The sequence below is a fragment of the Scyliorhinus canicula genome, chromosome 18, assembly GCF_902713615.1.
Source record: "Scyliorhinus canicula chromosome 18, sScyCan1.1, whole genome shotgun sequence".
Lineage (NCBI taxonomy): Eukaryota > Metazoa > Chordata > Chondrichthyes > Carcharhiniformes > Scyliorhinidae > Scyliorhinus > Scyliorhinus canicula.
The window spans coordinates 24688088-24710919 of NC_052163.1; the positions used below are offsets into that span (position 1 = coordinate 24688088).

The 22832-nt window shown below is 45.8% G+C and overlaps 1 protein-coding gene and 1 long non-coding RNA gene across 3 annotated transcripts in view; both read left to right on the forward strand.

The window, feature by feature from the left end:
• faap100 (FA core complex associated protein 100) overlaps positions 1-7687 on the forward strand; it is a 31275-nt gene extending 23588 nt beyond the window's left edge. For both annotated transcript variants that reach the window (XM_038777222.1, XM_038777223.1), the window contains 2 exons: positions 1174-1263; positions 6301-7687. In XM_038777222.1, coding sequence (XP_038633150.1) covers positions 1174-1263; positions 6301-6432 — 222 coding nt within the window. In that variant the 3' untranslated portion in view covers positions 6433-7687. The remainder of the gene's footprint in view (positions 1-1173; positions 1264-6300) is intronic.
• A 9664-nt stretch (positions 7688-17351) lies between these two features.
• LOC119952963 lies at positions 17352-22625 on the forward strand. The gene is made up of 2 exons (XR_005457917.1): positions 17352-17521; positions 22207-22625. It is a non-coding gene; the product is annotated as an uncharacterized LOC119952963 (long non-coding RNA).
• The last annotated feature ends 207 nt before the right edge of the window (positions 22626-22832 follow it).

Sequence of the window (22832 nt, forward strand, 5' to 3'; positions counted from 1 at the left end):
TGTCACGTATACCGAGATGCAGGTATTGTTCTGCGTACAGTCCAGACAGATCTCAGTAGAGAAGATGCGTGGAGAGATCAGTTCAGTCATAAGAGGGTCATTCAGGAGTCTGGTAACTGCGGGGAAGAAGCTGTTTTTGAACCTGTTCTTGCGTGTTCTCAGACCTTTGTATCTCCGTTGCTGCTGTGTCCTCACCAATGAGACCTGGAGGAAAGAGTAATGGGACAAAAACTCTCAGCTAGCTGTTCTGGAGCCATGGAATCCTGTGAAAAAACTTTGCTGTGGACAAAAGCTGGAAAGAGTGAATCTTGTGTTAAGGAAACTTTATGCTAGTGAGAATAAACAGAAGCCTGATATTACAGCAGGAGAATGCAAGGCAAAGTGATGCTGAAGCACAGTGTTAGTGGAAAAATACAAAGTTAGGTTATCTTCATTCGAGGTGGCAATACTGTGAATCCGCACTGCTCCCTGACTTGGCACGTTAATTATCTCTGCTGTTGGTGGGGGGTGGGGGGGTGGGCTGCGAAGAGGAAATGAACGCAACTACTGCGAGAGAGAGAGAGGTTTCTGCAGGGGAAGGGTGGAAAGGTCTATGAGGCCTGTTCTCAGCACTGCCGTAGCCATTCACTGTGGCTGGTCTGGGTGTCTCCTGTGGATGGAGGGAGTAACAGCACAATGTTTCTTTAACAGGGAACAATACGGCTCAAAACACTGGCATGTCCAAATCATTCATCTTTACAAGTTAAATTGATTCTTTGTGCAGTAATTGTTGATATTTCTCACTCAAACAGTCGCACTGTTTATAAAAATAATTAAATGAGAGCGACATGGCTGGTTAGCCCAGTGGGCTAGACAGCTGGTTTGTAATGCAGAACAAGGCCAGCAGTGCGGGTTCAATTCCCGTACCAGCTGAGAATTCTGAATTCTCCCTCTGTGCACCTGAACAGGTGCTGGAATGTGGCGACTTGGGGCTTTTCACAGTAACCTCACTGTAGTGTTAATGTAAGCCTACTTGTGACAATAAAGGTTATTTATTTTTAAAAAAACATTTTATGCAATGTAGGTAGGTAGCGCTCATTAAAATCCACGTTTAAGAGCTTCATAGCAGACCTGTCATTTTACTGGTCCTCTCAAATTGATTAATTGTACGTGTGTTACTTTTACACTGAGCAGATGCTTTTGGAGCAGAGTTCTCCCGGTGGTGACTCACTGCGTGCTGGCCTTCGAGTACAGTGCCTCAGACAGCTGGTACACAATGCAGAGGTAAGGGGAGAGTGAAGTAAACTCGGGAATCTTGCAGAGTCTGAGATAAGGTGCTGGACAGATGTTGGGAAGGTAACCTGTGCTTGTGATCATCTAATTGAAAAACCCACAAAGCCCAAGGTTCCTCCCTGCCGAGGTAAAAAAATGATGTGTTTCTGTCACCACAGGTAGAAATCATTTAGAAAGGGCAGCACGGTGGCGCAGTGGGTTAGCCCTGCTGTCTCACGGCGCCAAGGTCCCAGGTTCGATCCCGGCTCTGGGTCACTGTCCGTGTGGAGTTTGCACATTCTCCCCGTGTTTGCGTGGGTTTCGCCCCCACAACCCAAAGGTGTGCAGGGTAGGTGGATTGAACACGCTAAATTGCCCCTTAATTGGGGGAAAAAAATGAATTGGGTACTCTAAATTTATAAAAAAGAGAAATCATTTAGAAAATGGTCCTGGGGACAGCTACTTAAAAGGCACTCATTCACCCTGAATACATTCTGCTACCTTCCATCTGCAATGCAGTTGTGCACGATACACCACACAACCAGACTACGTGGAGCTTACTTTTGAAAAAAAAAAAGAGTCTTTGATAGGATGAGGGTATCGTTGGCAAGGCCTGCGTTTTTTGCCCATCCCTATTTGCCCATGAACTGAGTGGCTTACTCGGCCATTTTAGAGGGCATTTAAGGGTCAATCACATTGTTGTTGGTCTGGGATCACATGTTATTAGGTCTGTTCTAACCCATTTACTTCAGTGCTTTGCAATGAGAGCCTTGTGTGCTTATCCTGGGTGTGGATGAGGACCGTAGTTATGTTTCCTGAGCAGGTGGCTATTCCTTCCAAGACCTGCTCAGCCTGGTTGCGTGCTGTATCATTAACATCCATTAGCCGGTCTGAGCCTGTCAAAGTTTACTATGATGAATGAGCTTATTCCCCGGTTGAGTTAGTCCCTCTCTTTCCCTTAGTCTCTCCCTATCCCTGTATTTGTGATCAGTAATATCTCGAGACAGCGTGATGTTTGCTGATAGGCCATAGTCACGTTTGCTAAAGGAACAGGCAGCAAGAGTGTAAGCAGGGTCCCAGGTTTGATTGTCAGCGCCCACTTAACTGAAGGCTCTACTTTCCATCAGACGTGACAATTCTCCCTGTATTACGAAGGGGAAACACACAGCAAGGTCCTGTTGACCGCCAAATGACCCCTTTTGGAAACTGTGTGTGGTGCATTTCAGATGTGAACAGGATTGAGTTTGGTTGTGATGCTCACATAGTTAAGCAACCAGTCAATACAAACACACTTTTGTGCATACATCTGTAGAATGACTAATATAAGTGCGGTATTGAAGAGCTACCTTCACACATAGAAGAGTAATATACTAGCAGTCTCAGGACTGAATTATCCATTTAGTGGTTGGTATTTATTGTACTGCACTGGGCACAATGTCATTATAGCTCTTGATCTCTTTGTGGTCAGTTAAGCACAGCAAATACACACGCAGAAAGCAAATCGTCTTGAAATATTATTGGAATAAAATGCTTTCATTTGTAAAGATTCCAGCTTTATACATGAATGCCTCTGTAGCGAATGGTGCCAATCCTACATCTAATTTAATTTTTAAAACTACTTGAGTATTAGATGTCAATTTAAAATAATGCCTGTTGCAGCAATGACTCTCTTGATAGAGAATTTACCTGGTGTACTAGAGTCCTCTGCTGGCGGTAACAGAGAAAGCACGAAGCTGTCCATTTTTGCATTCATACAAAAACTCCCCAGTCCCAATACAGTAACCTAGCTGGTCTGTGACTCCAACCACATACTGAGGTGAAGACTGCCAATGCCCTTGGAGCAACTAAAGATGGGAATTATTTACCGTTCTTGCATTCCAAGAATAAATACTTTTTTGAAAATAAATTTAGAGTACCCAATTATTTTTTTCCAATTAAGGGGCAATTTAGTGTGGCCAATCCACCTACCACACACATCTTTTTGGGTTGTGGGGGGTGAGACCCATGCACACACGGGGAGAATGTGCAAACTTCACACAGATAGTGACCTGGGGCCGGGAGCGAACCTGCGGACTCAGCGCCGTAGACAGCAGTGCTAATCACTGCGGCACTGTGCCGTCCTCCAAGAACAAGTACAAGCTAAGTTTTTTTTTAATTCCTCGCATGTTGGTTGCTGGGAGGCAGATTCGATTCAATGGACAGAATCTTCGAACCAACAAAAATGACAGTGACTTTTGAAATTCCTAAAACAGTCAATTATAAGGTTGTTTTACTTAATCAAGTTCAATTTCACTTCTACCTTGAGTCAAGTTTGATTCCATCTTTACCCTCGTAAAGTCCCTGATCCGGGTGTACAATTTGGCCTGAAACAGAAAATGATGGAAATACGAAGAAGGTCTGGCAGGATCTACAGAGAGTTAAAAAAAAGTTTTTTTTTGTAAAATATTTTACTAAGGCGTTTGTGATTTTATAACAATCACAGTAAACCATATACAAACGACTATAAACATAGTGCAACAATCCCCTACCTCCCTCACAAGTCCCTCCTTCCTAAAACAGTAATCTAGACTAACCCCCCCCCCTTCTGCTGCCAGTTAATTTTCTCTGAGGAAGTCGACAAATAGCTGCCAACTCCGGACGAACTCTAGCATTGACCTTCTTAGGGCGAACTTGATTTTCTCAAGACTGAGAAACCCAGCCACGTCATTGACCAGGTCTCTGATTTCGAGGGCTTCGAGTCACTCCACGCTAACAGTATCCGTCTCCGGGCTACCAGGGAGGCAAAGGCCAAGATGTTGGCCTCTCTCGCCCCCGGACTCTCAGGTCCTCCGACACGCCGAAAATCGCCACTTCTGGACTGGGTGCCAACCTTGTTTTTAACACTGTGGACATGACATCTGCAAACCCCTGCCAAAATCCCCTAAGCTTCGAACATGCCCAAAACATGTGGACATGAAATGAAATGAAAATCGCTTATTGTCACAAGTAGGCTTCAAGTGAAGTTACTGTGATAAGCCCCTAGTCTCCACATTCTGGCACCTGTTTGGGGAGGCTGGTGTGGGAATTGAACCGTGCTGCTGGCCTGCCTTGGTCTGCTTTCAAAGCCAGCGATTTAGCCCTGTGCTAAACCAGCCATGGTTCGCTCCCCCCACCCACACCCACCCACACACACACACACACACACCTTGCACACCTATCTTCTGTCCCAAAAAGCTTGTTCATCCGGGCCACCGTCATATGTGCCTGGTGAATGACCTTAAATTGTATCAGGCTGAGCCTGGCGCATGATGTGGACGTGTTGACCCTGCTTAATGCATCTGCCCAGAGAGCTACCCCTATCTCTCCCCCTAACTCCTCCTCCCATTTGTGCTTTAGCTCCTCTATCTGCATTTCCTCTGACTCCATGAGTTCTTTATAGATATCTGAGACCTTCCCCTCTCCCACCCATACTCTAGAAATGACCCTATGTTGTAACCCCTGTGGCGGTAGGAACGGGAAGGTTGGAACCTGCCTTCGCAAAAAGTCCCGAATCTGCAGATATCTAAACCCATTCCCTACCGTCAACTCAAACTTGTCCTCTAACTCCCTCAAACCGGGGAAGCTCCCATCCATAAACAAATCTCCCATCCTCCCGATCCCTGCTCTCTGCCATCCCCGAAACCCTCCATCTATTCTCCCTGGGGAAAACCAATGGTTGCTGCAGATTGGAGCCCAAACCGATGCTGCCTCCGCTCTCACATGTTTCCTCCACTGCCCCCAGACTCTCAGGGTTGCCAGTTCCATGGGCTTGTGGAGTACCCGGCCAGCGAGAACGGCAGAGAATGGGTGCCGTGATCAATGACCCTAAACTCGTGTCCTTACAAGGTGCTGCCTCTACTCACTCCCACACCGACCCTTCCCCCACTGCCCACTTCCTAATCATGGCTATATTTGCCGCCCAGTAATAGTTGCTAAAGTTCGGCAGCGCCAGCCCACCCTCCCTCCGGCCATGCTCCAGCATCACCTTCTTCACTTGCGGGGTTTTACCCGCCCACACAAAACCGGTGATCACCTTATTTACCCGCTTGAAAAAGGCCTTTGGGATAAAGATGGGGTGGCGCTGAAAAACAAACAGGAATCTCGGGAGGACAGTCATTTTCACTGTCGGTACCCTCTCCCCCAGTGATAAGGGGAGCATATCCCACCTTCGGAAGTCCTCTTTCATTTGTTCCACTAACCGGGTCAAGTTTAGTTTATGTAACAGCCCCCAGTCTCGTGCCACCTGGATCCCTAAATAACGGAAGCTACCTCCCACCACTCTGAACGGCAGCTCTCCCAGTCTCCTCTCCTGCCCCCTTGTCTGGATCACAAACAACTCTCTTTTCCCCATGTTCAATTTGTACCCCAAAAAACGGCCAAATCCCCCTAAAATCCCCATGATCTGTCCCATCCCCTCTAACGGTATGGAAACATACAGGAGCAGGTCGTCGGCGTACAACGAGACCCTGTGTTCCATCCCACCCCGGACCAGCCCCAGGAAGCTCTTAACACCATAGCCAGTGGCTCAATGGCCAGAGCGAACAGCAACAGAGAGAGGGGGCATCCCTGCCTTGTCCCCTGGTGCAGTCTAAAATAGCCCAACGTCAGCCGGTTCCTTCGAATATTCAAAAAAAAAACAATGTTAATGGGCAGATTTCAGATTTCCCGCAGCACAGTACATATACGTACAAACGTACAAATTAGGAGCAGGCCATTCGACCCCTCGAGCCTGCTCCGCCGTTTCATTAGATTATAGCTGATCTAATTATGGCCTCAACTTTGCTTTACAGTCTACACCCTATCTTCTTTGACTTCTTTTTCAATTAAGAATGAATCTAACTCAGCTGTACATGTATTCAATCACCCTGCCTCCATTGCTCTCTGGGGTAGAGAGTTGCACTGGCTCAGTATCTTTTGAGAGAAAATGTTTCTCTTCATCTCTGCCTTAAATGGGAGACCCCTTATTTTTAAAAGGGCGGGAAATCTCCTGTGTAATCTTCAGATCTTTATTTGGATTTTCTTCTCCTTCAGGCCCTTCTTAAACAGGTGCAGTCATTGCGAGACCAGCTGTGCGTTGGGGCGGAAATGAATATGAATGACACTGCGGCCAAACTTTTGCAACTGTACGGGCAGCTGAGGAGAACCGATCTAGTCATTGTGTAACAAATGGAATTGTCCAAAGTGCCGCCGTCTCCACATGATGCTGAACTTCTTTCCCACTTTCTTGTTAACAGACCGTATCTAAGGAGAGGGGCTTTTTATGTTTTGTGCCAGCTTTCAATTACTATCCTCTTTAATGTTGGTCGTCTGGTTTCTCTCCTTCATTTGCCAAGTGTTATGAGGAAAGAACTTGCATTAATTCTCAGGAAATACCAAAGAACTATGCAGCCAATAAATTACTTCTGAAGTGCAGTTGCTGTTATTTTGTCGACAAGCGTGGCAGCAATTTGTGCCCAGCAAGGTGCAACAAATGGCAGTGAGATAAATGATTCCTGTTAACCAGTTTAGCCGGTGTTGGTTGAAGGACACCTTTTTGGCTGATATATCAGGAGAGATGCCTCCTCTTTGAACAGTGCCACGCGATATTTTATGTCTACTTAGACTGGAAAATTGGGCTTTGATTTAATGACTTGCGTGAAACGTTATCTCTGACTGTGCAGTGCTCCCTCAGTACTCCATTGAACTGGCAGCCCGGATGATGGTCTAAAATCCTGCATTGGGCCTTGAACCCATGATCTCCTGATTCCAAAACAAGAATGCTACCTTTACGCCACCCTGACACTCCATTATTACGTAAGACATAAGAGCAAGCACCTTAGGACATGCAAATGTCTGTGCTGGTCTGCAGAAGCAGAGTCACTGCACTCCACAGATAATTCTTTACGGAAAGCACATTGAGACATTTCAACAATGTTCTGATAGAGTTCTGATAGAATTTACCCATAGAGGTTATGAGGTTGGAGGTTATTCATCAAGGCCCTGCCTTCTCAGTCTTGCCCCTTGCCTGAGGTGTGGTGACCCTCAGGTTAAATCACTACCAGTCAGCTCTTCCCTCTAAAAGGGCAAAACAGCCTATGGTCTTCTGGGACTATGGCGACTTTACCGTTTATCTTTAGAGTTCTGTACAAACCTAAGGGAGTGGAGTGATGGTTACAGTAGAATTGTGGTCAAGAGCAAGTTGGACTGTGGATCTTTGTACCGTTCGCATGAGCCTTATTACAGTACCCAGTATTCCACAATGGTAAAATGCCTGCTCCAACAACGCACCTGGTAGTGTAGTCACAGGCAGGTGACAGTTCCAATTGGAAGCTGATTTTACCAAATGAGAGTGATACAGAAATGTAATTTGAAAAGTTTGTAGAGTTGAAAAACATGATGTAAAATTGTTTGCCAATAAATTGCGGTTTGGTTTTCAAAACGATTTGTTTCTCTTTCATAGAAAACGCTAGTGCCAAGGTTTTTAAAATGTTGGAAAAAACTGGAGGGAAGTCCACAATCCGTCAGCCATTCAGATTATGAAGGCTCCATTTTTGATCCCTAGACTGCATTATGGTGGCTGAGCCACACAAGGGTTGAAGGGCAACAATTAAAGGTGCCCAAGAGTTGGGAATGAGGAAAATGTGATCATGTTCTTTTTCCAGATTGCTCTCTTGCAGAAAAGCGCAGACTTGGATTGTAATAGATGACGGGTCATCTGGGACTATGGCAACTTTACCGTTGGATTGACACCGTTGGATTGATAAGTCTTTGTACCATTCACATGACAGCAGCTGACACCTGTGGTGATGTGCATCACTGTAAATACACATGGGATTAATGTAAATACATGTAGACTAGCTAGACACTAGAGGGAGCACCAGAGACATCACACACACACACACTCAACCAATAGATCAGTTAGATAGGTCACGACCAATGGGCATTCACGATACATACAGAGGTGACACGACCACAGGAGGGCATTACACCAACCCATATATAAAGGACACTACACACATGATCTGCCTCTTTTCAGTGGAGACAGTCAGTGAGTACAGACACAGGGTTGATTTGATATCACTCCCACCACGTGGATTGTAGCAGTCTGGTTAGTCAGTCTGGGTAGCTATAGAAGGATTAACAGTAGTGTTGAACCCGAGTTATAGAAGTGTATACAGTTTAATAAACGTGTTAAAGTTATCTCCACGTCTGAACCTTCCTTTGTCAAGTGCACCACAAGGAAGCCGCTTATGCTACACCTAGAGCAAAACAAGACAACACCCACTGCTGAGGCTGACAGGAACAGCGCCCATTAGGCCGAAGGCTTGTTGAACTACTTTCATTGAGGAAGCTGACATCTTCAGGAGAACAGGAGGGAGGAGGGAAGGAAATGGGAGAGGAACGAATTATGAAGGAATGGCACACACTACAGCAGTCAGAAGTGGAACTGCTTGCCGACGGTTAGAGTGTTGTGTTTTAATCGCATTTCCTCAGACAATGAAGTGGTCCGTGCCTGCATGCAGCAAGACTTGGACAATTTCAGGCTCGTGCTGATGACTGGCAGGTCTTAAAATTTTGACTTGGCAACTCAAGAGTGGGTGTGGATGGAGGAGGCCTCCTCCAAGGGGACGACTCTCCGGGCCTCGACTACAGTAGCACTCCCATCCCCCCCCCCGGCAAAATACATGTCAAGCTCAGTTGTAGCGACCACACTGTAAATGTGGGCCCAATTAAGGCAGCACTTTGGGCTGACTTGGATGTCCCCCATGGCTCCCATCTGCGGCAATCATAAATTCCCCCCAGCCATGCTAGACACTACCTTCAGAAAATGGAGACGGGTCGGGGACACACTGACAGGGACCTTTACGTAGAGCACAGACTAGCGACATTGGACGAACTGAGGTAGGAGTGGGAACTGCCGACTGGACAGGAAATGAGACAGCTACAAATAAAGCACTTCCTCCACAAAGAGACTGTAGGGTACCCGGGGCCCTGGACACTACACTATTAAAGGACCTGATAAACACAGGGGGACTCTGTGGGAAAATGTATGGACAGCAATTGGACAGGGCCCGAACACCACAGGACAAGACCAGACGGAAATGGGAGGACGGACTGGGGACAGATGTGGAGTGGGGTCTCTGAAGTGAGGCACTGAGCAGGGCCAACTCCACCTCCAGCCCAAGACTCCGCCTCAAGCAGCTCAAAGTGGTGCACAGAGCGCACCTGACCAGAACCCGAATGAGCAGGTCTTCCGGGACGTGGAGGACAAATGTGAGCGGTGCCAGAGGGGCCCGGCCAACCACACCCACATGTTCTGGCTTGTTCCATACTTGCTGGGTTTCTGGACAGCCTTCTCCGAGGCAATGTCCAAGTTGTGGGGGTGAGGGTGAAGCCATGCCTAAATGTGGCAATCTTCGAGGTACCAGAGCAGCCAGAACAACACATGGGGAAGGGGGCCGATGCCCTAGCTTTTTCTTCCCTAATCTCACGCTAAAGAATCCTGCTCAGCTGGCAATCAGCAGCACCACCCATAGCTGCAGACTCGCTTGCTGAACTTTCAAAATTTCTCCACCTGGAGAAGATTAAGTATGCCATCCGCGGTCGGAGGAAGGCTTCCTAAACGCATGGGTGCAGTTTGTAGGCCTGTTCCAGAACATGTTCGAGGCCAGCAACAACGAATAAGATGGGGAAACGGGAAAGTTGGAAAGAAACGGTAGCACAGTGGTTAGCACAGTTGCTTCACAGCTGCAGGGTCCCACGTTCGATTCCCCACTGGGTCACTGTGCGGAGTCTGCACGTTCTCCCCGTATCTGCGTGGGTTTCCTCCGGGTTTCCTCCCACAGTCCGTAGGTGGATTGGCCATGATAAATTGCCCTTAGTGTCCAAAAAGGTTAGGTGGGGTTACTGGGTTACGGGGATAGGGTGGAGGTGTGGGCTTAGCTAGGGTGCTCTTTCCAAGGGCAGAATGCTCTTGCCAAGGGCTGGTGCAGATTCGATGGGCCTATATTTCTAAAAAATTCTATGAAAAGGAAGAGGAAGAAGGAAAAATACTGCTTGGGGGGAACCACAGGAGTGTGCAACCCGGGGGGGGGGGGGGGGGGGGGGGGGGGAGAGGTGAAAAGGCTGGAGGACACAAAATGGACGTGGGAGGGAGGGGGCAACCCAACCCCCCCCCCCCCCCTCCCCCACCTCCTAATTACAGGGGGAACACAGCTTACGTTGACGGGGGAAGAAAAGAAAGGGGGGAGGGGAGAGAAACACCCTCTCCCCAAAACCGACCAGGGGACACACAAGGGCGAGGGGGATAGGCTGGGGGGGACCACACGTCGAGCCAGAGGGCGGCAGAATATAAATAGGGGAATTAAGGGAACTAAAAGGCAAACTTTTCTGTATTGTACAGAGAATAAATACGGCCAACAATGTACAGAACTATTTATAAATTTTGAAAATGCCAATAGAAAGATTTTGTTTTAACGTTTTAGTTTGGCTAATTTGATTGCAGTTGGAGATAGGCGGTGAGAGAGAAGTAGTTCTCACAGCTCTACCAGAAGCAGTTGGTTTAGAAGGCTGGAGAGAGAACATCTCTCAATTTTGCGAGAAGAAAAACTGTGTCATAGAGTTATAGTTAAGAAAACATATGCAAAGATCTGAAGAGCAGCTAGTTAAGGAAACTGGAGAAATGAAGTGTGGTGAATGTAATTCACACTGTATTGTATTGTATTGTATTGTGTCCTTGTGGGCTCTGTCTGTGAGTCGTTGCGCGGCTCTGCCCATAGGGGGAGATGAGGAGCTTATACAGGGCTCCACCCTCGGCTCCGCCCATGGCTCCGCCCACTACCGGAAGTATAATGTGCTGCAGCCGTGTGAGCCTGCCCTCAGTTCTTCTGGTCGCAGGCAGGCTCAGTTGTAAGACTATTAAAATCACAGTTTACTTCCAATGTGTTCCGAATGAATTGATGGTCACATCATGAAGATAAGTTTTCAAGAGGTTAACGGTACTAAAACAGGAAACTGTCCAGCAAAGACAAACAAAGCTGAGAAGAAGGTTGAGATGGTAGAAAGGTAATCAGGATTGTGAGATTTTACTACAGTCAACGTGAGTTGAAATAACTATGGAAATCAGTGGCTGTACAGTTAAGAAAAAGGAAACCTAAAAGAGGGTGCTGTAAAATCCTGGACTGGATTCACTGTTAAAACTGGAGCAGAAGCTTGGGTTAAAAGTAATTTGTAAAACCTGGCCTGGATTTTGGATGCAAACCGCTGAGGGAAAGCATTATTGTGAAAGAAGACATTTTGGGACTGGTGTTTGGAAACTCTCAAGTGATCACCATCTGAGGGCATAGAGAAATCCACGGACACTAACTTGGGTTCAGAGCGAAGTGAGTGTCTTTGACCACAGTCATCTTGTGTGCTTAAAAGGGACTTTTGGGTGAATGAGACCATTGTACTTTAAGATGTACTTTGTAACCCATGCTTATCTTTAAATCTGAATGTGTTTGTACCACTAAACGGGGAGTAAAGGAGTTTAGTTATAATCCAGTTGTTAATAAATCAACGGGTAATAAATTTTTTTCTTGTCGTTGAAACAATTCAGTGGTCCTGTGACTCTGTTTCTCCATGTTTTATAAAAAAATAAAATTTAGGGGGCGTGATTTAACGGCCCCATCATGGCTGACTTGCTGTCACGATGAGGCCGTTGAATCTCACGAGAGACCTCTGGTGAGATACGCGACATTTAAAACGCCTCGCCAGATTTAATGGAGTCTCGTGAAACGTTACGATCTGGATCTTGCCCTCACTGGGTGTGATCCAAGTCAGCATATTTAAATGAGCCTAATATGCATTTGCGCGATTCTCCTGGTGGCCCGGAACCTAACAGCCGTTCCTGGGAGATCTCGCCAGTGTGCCGTTTAGTACTGGTTTCCAAAAACGTGGACCAGCAGTAACAGCGCCTGGGGTGGGAGGGTCTCGCAGACTATTAGAGACCCCCAGGTGGTCGGGGACGGCAGAGTGGCACCCTGGTACTCCCTCTGTCACCTGAGCACTGCCAGTCGGGCTCCCTGGCAGTGCCATCTGGACACCCTGGAAGTACCAGCCTGGCACTGCCAGGGTGCATGGGCAGCACTGCTAGGCTGGCAAGGCCATTGCTAATGTGGCAATGTCAGGATGCCAGGTTAGCACTGCCAGGGATCGGGCCTGGGGAGCCTTACTGGGTGGAGGAGGACTGATGAAGTGCTCTCGAGAGCCTCCTGGAGGTTTAAGGGGGGAGGGAATTGAAAATGTTGGGGGTAGGGGTTGCTGAAAAGTGGGGGTGTTATAAAGATTGGGACAGCCAGTCAAAATGGCACCATCGCCAGCAGGCAATGACTTTAAGTGCGGCTCGGCGGAGAGAAACTCCCCTGGAGCCAAAACAAAAGGCAAAGTACCATTAAATAGCGAGATCTTTCTCGCTATCAAATTGCGTCCAAGGCCTTTAAGTCAGGGTTTCATTCTGGGATCTTCCCATCCAGTTATAACATCATCTGGGAACTCAATGCCATTTTTTATCGTGTGACATTATTTTTCCCTGTTATTTACTATGTTCTTAAATTAGTCAAGGTTGAAACAATATTAATCTGGGGAAAAAAGTTTCTGAGCAGCACTAGCAAAGCCCTTGGAGAAATTGCCCCGATTGCCTTTCTGGCCATGGGCCAGTACATTGAGCTGTTGGCCCCGCATTGGATTTGTCAGCTATGGATCTACCTGTGCGGCACTGTACACTGGAACCATTCATCCACTTGCTCAGACCATCGAATACTGGATATGCTGGAAGCATTTAAAGTAAAGGAAGTAACAAAGGAATTTTTCTCTAGGGACATATATATTTATATTTCCAGTGAACAAATTTGTTAATCTGGTTCATATTGTTTAGTTGCGGACAAGGGCAGCACAGTGGTTAGTGTCATGATATGCAAACATGCAACCAATGAACACTCAGAATAGGACACAGCCAATGGGCAGTCAGGACACTCAGAGGTGGCACGAGGGGCCATGACATAAACATTATAAAAGGGATGAGGCACTCACACCCTGTCTCTTTCCACAGACAGACATCTAGAGAGTTAGACAAGGTTGATCAGCAGCATCACACACCAGCACGTGGCTTAGAGCAAGCTGGTACAGTTAGACTGAGTTACTACAGTTAGATTAACAGAGAGTCAAACTCATTTGAGAACTGTGTTAATAGTTCAATAAACACGTTGAACTCATTTCAGAGTCTGGAGCATCCTTCAGTTAAGACTGCATCAAGTAGCAGCGTGTGTTATCCGAAGCAGCATAGCACAACAGTTAGCACTGTGGCTTCACAATGCCAGGGTCCCTGGTTCGATTCAATTCCTGGCTGGGTCACTGTGCGGAGTCTGCACGTTCTCCCTGTGTCTGCATGGGTTTCCTCTGGGTGCTCCGGTTTCCTCCCACTAGTCCCAAAAGACGTGCTGTTAGGTAATTTGGACATTCTGAATTCTCCCTCAGTGTACCCGAACAGGCACTGGAATGTGTCGACTACGGGATTTTCACAGTAACTTCATTGCAGTGTTTTTTTTTTTTTGGTTTTTTAAAAAATATAAATTTAGATTACCCAATTATTTTTTCCAATTAAGGGGCAATTTAGCGTGGCCAATCCACCTACTCTGCACATTTTTGGGTTGTGGGGGCGAAACCCACGCAGACACGGGGAGAATGTGCAAACTCCACACGGACAGTGACCCAGAGCCGGGATCGAACCTGGGACCTCAGTGCCGTGAGGCGGTTGTGCTAACCACTAGGCCACTGTGCTGCCCTACTTCATTGCAGTGTTAAAGATTATTATATTATTATAAGTAGAGATCTGACCCATCTGGATCCTTAACTTTCCCTCTGATAACAGGCCCTCTTGGGATATGTCCATACAGTCAGTTCTATTCAAAACTGAAAGGAAGGAAAATATAGATTTCTTTTAAAAAGCAATTGAATATTTTAGTTCAAAATTTGTTTTAATGCGATACTAATTTTAAGTTCATGAAACATTGACAGAGATGTATCTTATACTTGGTGGCTTAAAATGTGATCCTGGGGCACAAGCCTGCAGCAGTCTGTCTCTACTGAGAAAGGATGGAGGAAATTCGACATTGGACCAAAAATTACAAGCAGGTTTGTTATTAAAAGTTATACTTTTTGATCAGTTAGTAAAGGTAATATTTAGCTCAACCACATCGATTTGCAATTCGAAGATTTGATTCCCGGGGTTATTTGCTTTCTTATTAGGGTGCTAGCAGGGCTGCTACTATTGGCCTAATTGTTCCTGGGTAAGGGAATGGATGCTCCACATGAATTCTGTTTGGGAAATAAAGATAGTTTTAAGGGATTTATATTTGTATTGGTAAGCATTAGTTTTAAATTGGTTTTAAGTCAATGTTTCTGTTCCTGGAAAGGTAAAACCTATAGTTAGATTTATGTTGGATATTTGTGGGAGTTGGTTTCAATTCCAGCTGCGATTCAGGTTACGGCGTGAAGAATTATTTGAAGTAGCAGTGGTTGCTTAGCAACTAGGGACCTTTAAAGATAGGGAGGCTTTTTGTTCTTAGTTTTGCTGAATTTGTTGGCAGTTGGAGACGGGGTGCTGGGGAGTGAACATCTGTCTGACTGGATATGACCAGGGAGCTGCAAAGAAGCAGAAAACCTAAATAACCAGATACAGTCCAGATAAACAGGGAATTGGGACATAAAAAATGCCTGAAGAAGGCTGAAGTTCAGAGAACAGAGGCCAAAGGTATTGATCAGGAGAATTCAACAGGAATAGTATACAAAGTGTTTGAGTTAAAGATACAGTTGCAATAACCAGATTTAAAGTGGGAAAGCAGAGCTAAGTGGTAAACCCATAGAATCCCTACAGTGCAGAAGGGGGCTATTTGGCCCATCGAGTCTGCACCTATCCTCTAAAAGACCATCTGACCTAGACCCTGCCCTAGCCCCGTAACCCCACGTAACCTGAACATTTTTGGACACTAAGGGGCAATTTAACATGGCCAATCCACCTAACCTGCACAGGTTTAGACTGTGGGAGGAAACCAGAACACCGAGAGGAAACCCACGCAGATACTGGGAGAATGAAGTGAAATGAAATGAAAATCACTTATTGTCACAAGTAGGCTTCAAATGAAGTTACTGCGAAAAGCCCCTAGTCGCAACATTCCGGCACCTGTTCAGGGAATTGAACCATGCTGCTGGCTTGCCTTGGTCTGCTTTCAAAGCCAGCGATTTAGCCCAGTGAGCTAAACAGCCCCTAACAGAATGTGGAAACTCCAGGCAGTCACCCAAGGCCGGAATTGAACCCGGGTCCCTGGTGCTGTGAGACAGCAGTGCTAACCATTGTGTGTCTCCAGAAGTCTTATATCATCTTAATAGAGTCTGGGAATCGATAGTTAAAGCAATTGTGAAGAGTTTGTACAACAGTCAAGACAAAGAATTTCTAAAGAGGTAGTGGTAAAACGTGGATACTGGATTCCTTGTTAGTAGTGGAGCAGAAGCTTTGTTTAGAAGAATAATTTGGAAAACCTGGACTGCACTTTGGAATGCAAACCGCTAATGAATAGCATTATTGCAAAAAGATTTTAAAGTGTATTTTTTGGGAGTGGAGTTTAGAAACTCTCATGTGACAATGATCTGGGGGGATTCTGAGGAGTAATCCACAGACGTACTTGGGTTCAGAGTGGACAGTGCATTTGACCACAGCCATCTTGTATGTTATGGGACCATTGCAGCTTAACATATGCTTTGTAATCTGTGTTAATCTTAAAATCTGCGTGTACTTGGTAAAATGGGGGGAGGCAGAGTAAAGGAGTAATATATCATAATTATATTTTCCATGTTTAATAAATATTTTTTATTTACTTGATTCTCTCTTATTGGAGATGGTCATTGCCTGGTACTTGTGTGGCACAAATGTTACTTGCCAATTGTCAGCCCAAGCCTGGATATTGTTCAAGCCTTGCTGCATTTGCACGTGGACTGATTCAGTGTTTGAGGAGTCGTAAATGGTGCTGAGCATTGTGAAATCACCAGCCAACATCCCAACATCTGACCTTATGTTGGAAGGAAGGTCATTGATGAAGCAGCTAAAGATGATTTGACCTGCCCTGAGAAACTCCTGCGGTGATGTCCCGGGACTGAGATGACTGACCTCCAACAACTACACCATCTTCCTTTGTGCGAGGTATGTGGAGAATTTCCCCGATTCCCATTGACTCCAGTTTTGCGAGGGCTCCTTGATGCCATACTTGATCAAATGCTGCCTTGATGTTAAGGGCGATCACACTCTCCTCACCTGTGAAGATCAACTCTTTTGTACATGTTTGAACGAAGGCTGTAATGAGATCAGGAGCTGAGTGACTCTGGCGGAACCCAAACTGAGCGTCAGTGAGCAATTTATTGCTAAGTAAGTGCTGCTTGATAGCACTGTTGATGACTCCTTCCATCACTGTACTGATGAATGAGAGTAGACTGATAGGGTGGTTATTGGCTGGGTTGGATTTGTCCTGCTTGTGTACAGCAGTCATTTTCAAACCCAGAGGTGAGGGTTGCGGGGCCATGCGCGCGGCTTTCCTGATCGCGGGAAGAAGTGCCCAACGGCGTGACTGGCTTTTAAAAATGCCAGCCGCAACCGGCTTTCAGAATGCTGGCTGTTCTGCTCCCTCAGCAGTGTGCAGACCCAGAGCCCAGTGAGGCAGACACCTCCACCTGACGTCAGTGCGCTGTCCCAGAAGCAGGTCTTTTAAAAAATCGCTGGAGTCTTCCTGCCTGGAGTGGTGGCAGAGCAGGTCATGCACCCTGTATGCTCATCACATGTTCTCGGCGCCGGAGAGAGATTCCTCTATTTTGCAACTGCCGGAAGTGCTGGTGTGAACGCTAGGATTTCTGTTGAATAACCCATGATGAAGAAGCTGAAAACAGGAACAAAGCTGTGTAAAGTGATTACTTGAGGTATGGGCTATTAATTGTGCCACTGCAAATCCGGATTCAAAGTTCATGTATGTTATATGCAGGGAAGCACTGGCGAATGAAAGTTTAAAACCCTCAAAACGTCAAAGACATTTGAAGACTAAACATAGCGAGTTTGAGGAGAAACATCTTTTATTTTTTCAACGGATGCAGTGAGATCTTTTATCATCAGCTGAAGTCATGATCAGAAATGTAACATTGAATAATGAAGCAAGAGAGATCGTGAGGACCAAGCAGCCTTACATGTCACATAAAGGTAAGTAAAAATGGTGGGTCACGATGTTTGGGCGACGTGGGTCGTGAAGACCGGCCAGCATGGGTCGCGAAGGTCGGCCGACTTGGGTCCCGAAGGATGGCCGGTTGGTAAAAATTGGTCCTGGGCAAAAAGGTTTGAAAAACACTGGTGTACAGGACATACCCCAATACATCAATGTTCTATGTTCTATAGTGTAGAGGGACTTTAGAGGGGTTTCACAGGACGGCGCAACATCGAGGGCCGAAGGGTCTGTACTGTGCTGTAATGCTCTAATGTTCTATGTTCTATACCTGGGCAATTTTCCACATTGGCAGGTAGATGCCAATGTTGTAGCTGTACTGGAACAGCTTGGCCAGGGGCACGGAGGCCAGTGGCGTTCAAATAAAGAGGTGAGCACAGAGCTGGGTAGTGATAACATGCTCGAGAACCTTGGGCAAGAAAAGGGAGGTTAGCAATCGAGCAGGAGTTACACTCACTGTTAAAGCTTACAACTGAGGCATGGCCAGTTGTTTGAGGTAGGAGGGGGCATCTGGTGTCAATGCAAAACTGTCTCAGTCAGCAGCTCCAGGAGATTAAGAAACAAAGGAGAAAAGTTGCAAGCCCTGATATTTTAAATACACAGCCTGCTTTGATACTAAGGAGTACAGACTCAGAAGACCCACTGAGTGGCGATTCCTGGATTGTGCTTAATTCGAGGATCTCACTCGTCGGGGAAAGTTATGGAAAAATCTCCAAGCGTTTAAAATTTTGTTTTTAAATAAATAAGAATTTGAACTTTTTCAAAAATGAGCTTTTAAATAACTGTGTAGCAGAGAGTGGTCAGCATCTAGCTTATTGGACCAGTATGACAAATTGTATGTCTCTATTCCAGAGGTCGGATTGTGGTTAAACAGTTTCTGGTAACACGAACCACTACATATCAATGCTTCAAGTCTAGGAATCAAGTTGCACTGCAGCTACTATGCAAACAGATTAATGTAATGGATGGACTCTTTTCGAAACCTAGCCTATCGATTTTTCTCTCTCTCTACTACCTGTATAATTGCACTGAGTGTCAGTAGGTGGTGCTGTGCCTTTGTTCAACATGCTCTCAGTTTCTTTGTAATAGTTGGCCTGCTCATTAATCAAAAAATGGCCCCTCAGCCCGACCATCTGTTTGTAATTTTCATGGAAAATAGATAGAACTGTGGGACCAGCGCACAAATCCTAGATTCCCGCCTACACAAGCGGACTTTGGTTTATTCAATCACAGTGTAGTAGGGGTCCTGCCCATCAGGTTAAATCTGGACATTGATCGAGGGTCAGCTCTAACACCTGGGCCCTCATGTTCTTTCTGTCCTTGGCTTCCTCTGAACCTGGGCAATTCTACATCGAGTCAGCTGGTTGCCTCTGAGAAAGCGCTACTTCTTAAAATTTTCTATCGCTGTTTCCTTTCAGTCCACAAGGATATCCCCAAGCATCCAGTGACCTGGCATTTAAATGCTCCACCTTACTCTCACACTAACACCTCTGTCCTCGGCCTGCTGCACTGCTCCAGTGAAGCTCAACATTAGCTTGAGAAGCAGCATCTCATATAATAATAATAATCGCTTATTGTCACAAGTAGGCTTCAATGAAGTTACTGTGAAAAGCCCCTAGTCGCCACATTTCGGCACTTGTTCGGGGAGGCCGGTATGGGAATTTTGAACTCGTGCTTCTGACCTTGTTCTGCATTACAAGCCAGCTGATTAGCCCACTGTGCTAAACCAGCCTAATCTTCCGATTAAGCACTCTCTAACCTTCCAGACTCAGTATTAAGTTCGACAACAGATCATAAACCCTGTCTCCCATCATGATTCCTTTTCTTTGCATTGTTCATTTTCCCCCTCTTTCAGGCAGCAGAACATCTGGTCTAGGCTCATCATTTTTTTTTGTTCATTTCCTTGCACCTATTCTCTTTGGCCGCTAAGACTAACTCCTTTGTCATTCAATTTCTCATGTCTTCCACCTGATCACAGACTTTATTTTTGTCCTTGTCCCACCCACCGCTTGCTTCCTAACTTTTCCCAGTTCTGATGAAAGGTCATCGACCTGAAACTTTCATCCAAACTCTCTTTCCACAGATGATACCTGATGTCAAAGAGAAAATGCTGGAAAATCTCAGCAGGTCCGGCGGCATCTGTAGGGAGAGAAAAGAGCTAATGTTTTGAGTCCAGATGACCCTTTGTCAAGGCTATAAGACAGAGAAAGTGGGAAATATTTATACTGTGGAGTGAGAATGAAAGATGAGTCATAGCTACAGAAACTCAGGGAAACAGGGTGCTAATAGCTACAGAAACCAAGGGAAAAGAGTGTTAATGGCAGTCCCCAGAGAGAACAAAAGATGTGAAAGGCCAAACAGCAGAGAAACTAACATCAGAGGGTAAACTGTGACAGATGTAGATGTGGGGGGAGGGGAAGAGGGAAGCAAAGTGGAGAAAGGGTAAGGAAAGGTGGATAGGATGGGAGGGGGTTAAATATATGTAAAGAAAGACAAGAGAGAAAGTAATGGTAAAAGACAGTTGAAATGAAATGGAATGAAAACTGGAGATCGAGGTGGGGTAGAGCTAATCATTTGAAGTTGTTGAACTCGATGTTGAGACAGGAAAGGCTGTCGTGTTCGTAACCGGAAGATGAGATGTTCTTCTTCCAGTTTGCTTTGAGCTTCACTGGAACACCCATCTTATCCACCTTTCCTTACCCTTTCTCCCCATTGGCTTCCTTCATCCCCTCCCCCTTTTTCTCTTTGGTTTCTGATTTCCAACATCCACACTATTCTGCTTTTTAATTAATGTGCTAATCTTCATGTATGTGTATTGAGAAGCCACTTAGCTCCCGGTCAAGATCACCCTTCTCACGGTCACCATCGAGGCCTAATTGCTGAAAGGATAACACAACAAGATTTCATGTTTTATGATTTTTACTGTAACACCAGACTAAGGGCACTATTGTTTAAACACTAGTTTTGTAGGCAACGTATACTTTAAATTACAGCACAGAACATTTTACCTTCTACTTTTAGCACAACCGGGAAACATACTTTAGAGTCTTGAGTAAACATTCGGTTCTCCCAGAATCAGTCCAAAATGATTCCTAGCTTCCGAGGGTTTACTTCCAATCTTTTCCTTTACCTACCTGGAAACCTTTAACTCCAGAACTCTCTTTAAAGCTGCAAGTTCTCCTGGAGACCTCTCCTTCTATTTAAAGCTCGGCAAATCTTCCAGTCTTGTTTTAACTCCCTACAAATTTGGTCCTTCCAGTCTGAGAATGAGCACCCACTTACCCACATTCCTCTCAGTAAACCACAGAATCTTGCTGTCTTTAGTTGCTACCTCTCTCCCGGATCCTGTCCTTCTAACTTTCTCTGTGAGTTTCAGGGATATCTTAGAAACCCTCCCCCTCTGAAAGCCCATCGTCATGGCCACGAGAGTCATATCGACCATATAATCCAGGTATCAATTCTTGATTAGCTATAATTGAGACATCAATTTTCTTTTATGTTGGAAGAAAATGGACAGTTTAAAGGATAACTGATTACAATCTGCCATCTTCAATTCCTTTTTGGGACTTTGGAAACTCTCAGTATATAGGGTGTTGGCACAAGGTCTCCAAGTGGAAACACCCTGCAACCTCTTCCCTGTAAAACAACCTGGGTTCCCTTTAATCTCTTACAATCAAACTACCCCAGGCTTGCTGTCGAGCAGATTGAGAACTGGTCACAAGTCCATTTTACCTCAAAAAATGACACAGTCCCAAAACATAACAATCTTATAAACATCATAATTGTAACACCCATTCCATCAGATGATATAGAGTGGTTATCAAAAGTAGAAATAATGCTCGATTTTTCCCAATTGAATCTGAGGGTTCTTAGGTCAATGGTAGTGTTTCTTTTGCAGTGCTAATTGAGCCCAAACAGGCAATCCTGGTCTCCAAGCATTTTCTCTCATGCCCCTTGGAGAACTGTAGATTATAGAACAGTACAGCACAGAACAGGCCCTTCAGCCCTCGATGTTGTGCCGAGCAATGATTACCCTACTTAAACCCACGTAACCTGTATCCCAACAATCCCCCCATTAACCTTACACTACGGGCAATTTAGCATGGCCAATCCACCTAACCCGCACATCTTTGGACTGTGGGAGGAAACCGGAGCACCCGGAGGAAACCCACGCACACACGGGGAGGACGTGCAGACTCCACACAGACAGTGACCCAGCCGGGAATCGAACCTGGGACCCTGGAGCTGTGAAGCATTGATGCTAACCACCATGCTACCGTGAGGCCCCAGGGCCTCAGATTCTGCTGTATGATCAGTCAGCAATGGGTTTAGAATTCAATAGGACATTACTCCCACGAGCATTCCTTAGCAGTGGGTCGCTCTGCTACCAGGGGCTGGTTTAGCACAGTGGGCTAAATAGCTGGCTTGTAATGCAGAATAACGCCAGCAGCGCGGGTTCAATTCCCGTACCGGCCTCCCCAAACAGGTGCCGGAATATGGCAACTAGGGGCTTTCCGCAGTAACTTCATTGAAGCCTACTTGTGACAATAAGCAATTGTTATTATTAGCCAGCGTGTTGAGGGGTCTTGACTTCCAATCCATGAGGATTTGATCTTCTGATATTGATCCAATGAACGCAAACTCTTATTTATTTTAACGGATTCAGGTGAGGAGTGGCTTCAGCTCTGAATCCTGACGTGGCAGTAACTGGACAGGATTGACACGGACCATCTGCAACATGGAGAGAACCATCCGGGGTGTGCAACTCTTCGTGAGCACGGTTCGTCAGAGAGTATACCTTGCCTGGCTGTCTGAACGACCAATTAAAACAGAACAATTTAAATGGCCCTGCCACTGGAAGTGCTTTGCTTCTACTTGATGTCTCGTCTAACCGCCTTGTCAAGAGGTGACTGACTGACTGATTGCTTCGTGAAGTTAGACTGAGGAGCAGACACGGGACTTGTGTCTGTGAACCAGGCACACATGACATCGACCCACACAGCAGGCTTGTTTCTATTTATATAGCTGCCTCCTGGCTACAGTGGGAATAAAATCGTACGGTAAATTGACTGTTGTTCAGTCACATTCCATGCCTCCACCCTTGTTTGTTTCTCCCACACGATCCTCCTTGCAATCACCCTCATCCTACTCGTTTTGAACACCAACCATTGTGGCTCCTCCAAGCTTGGAAAATATAAACACCACAATTCACACAGTTCAAATAATCGAACCTTCTGATAAGGTGCCCCTGATCGATGTCTGTTTAAAATGTTATAAATCTTGCTGTGCAGG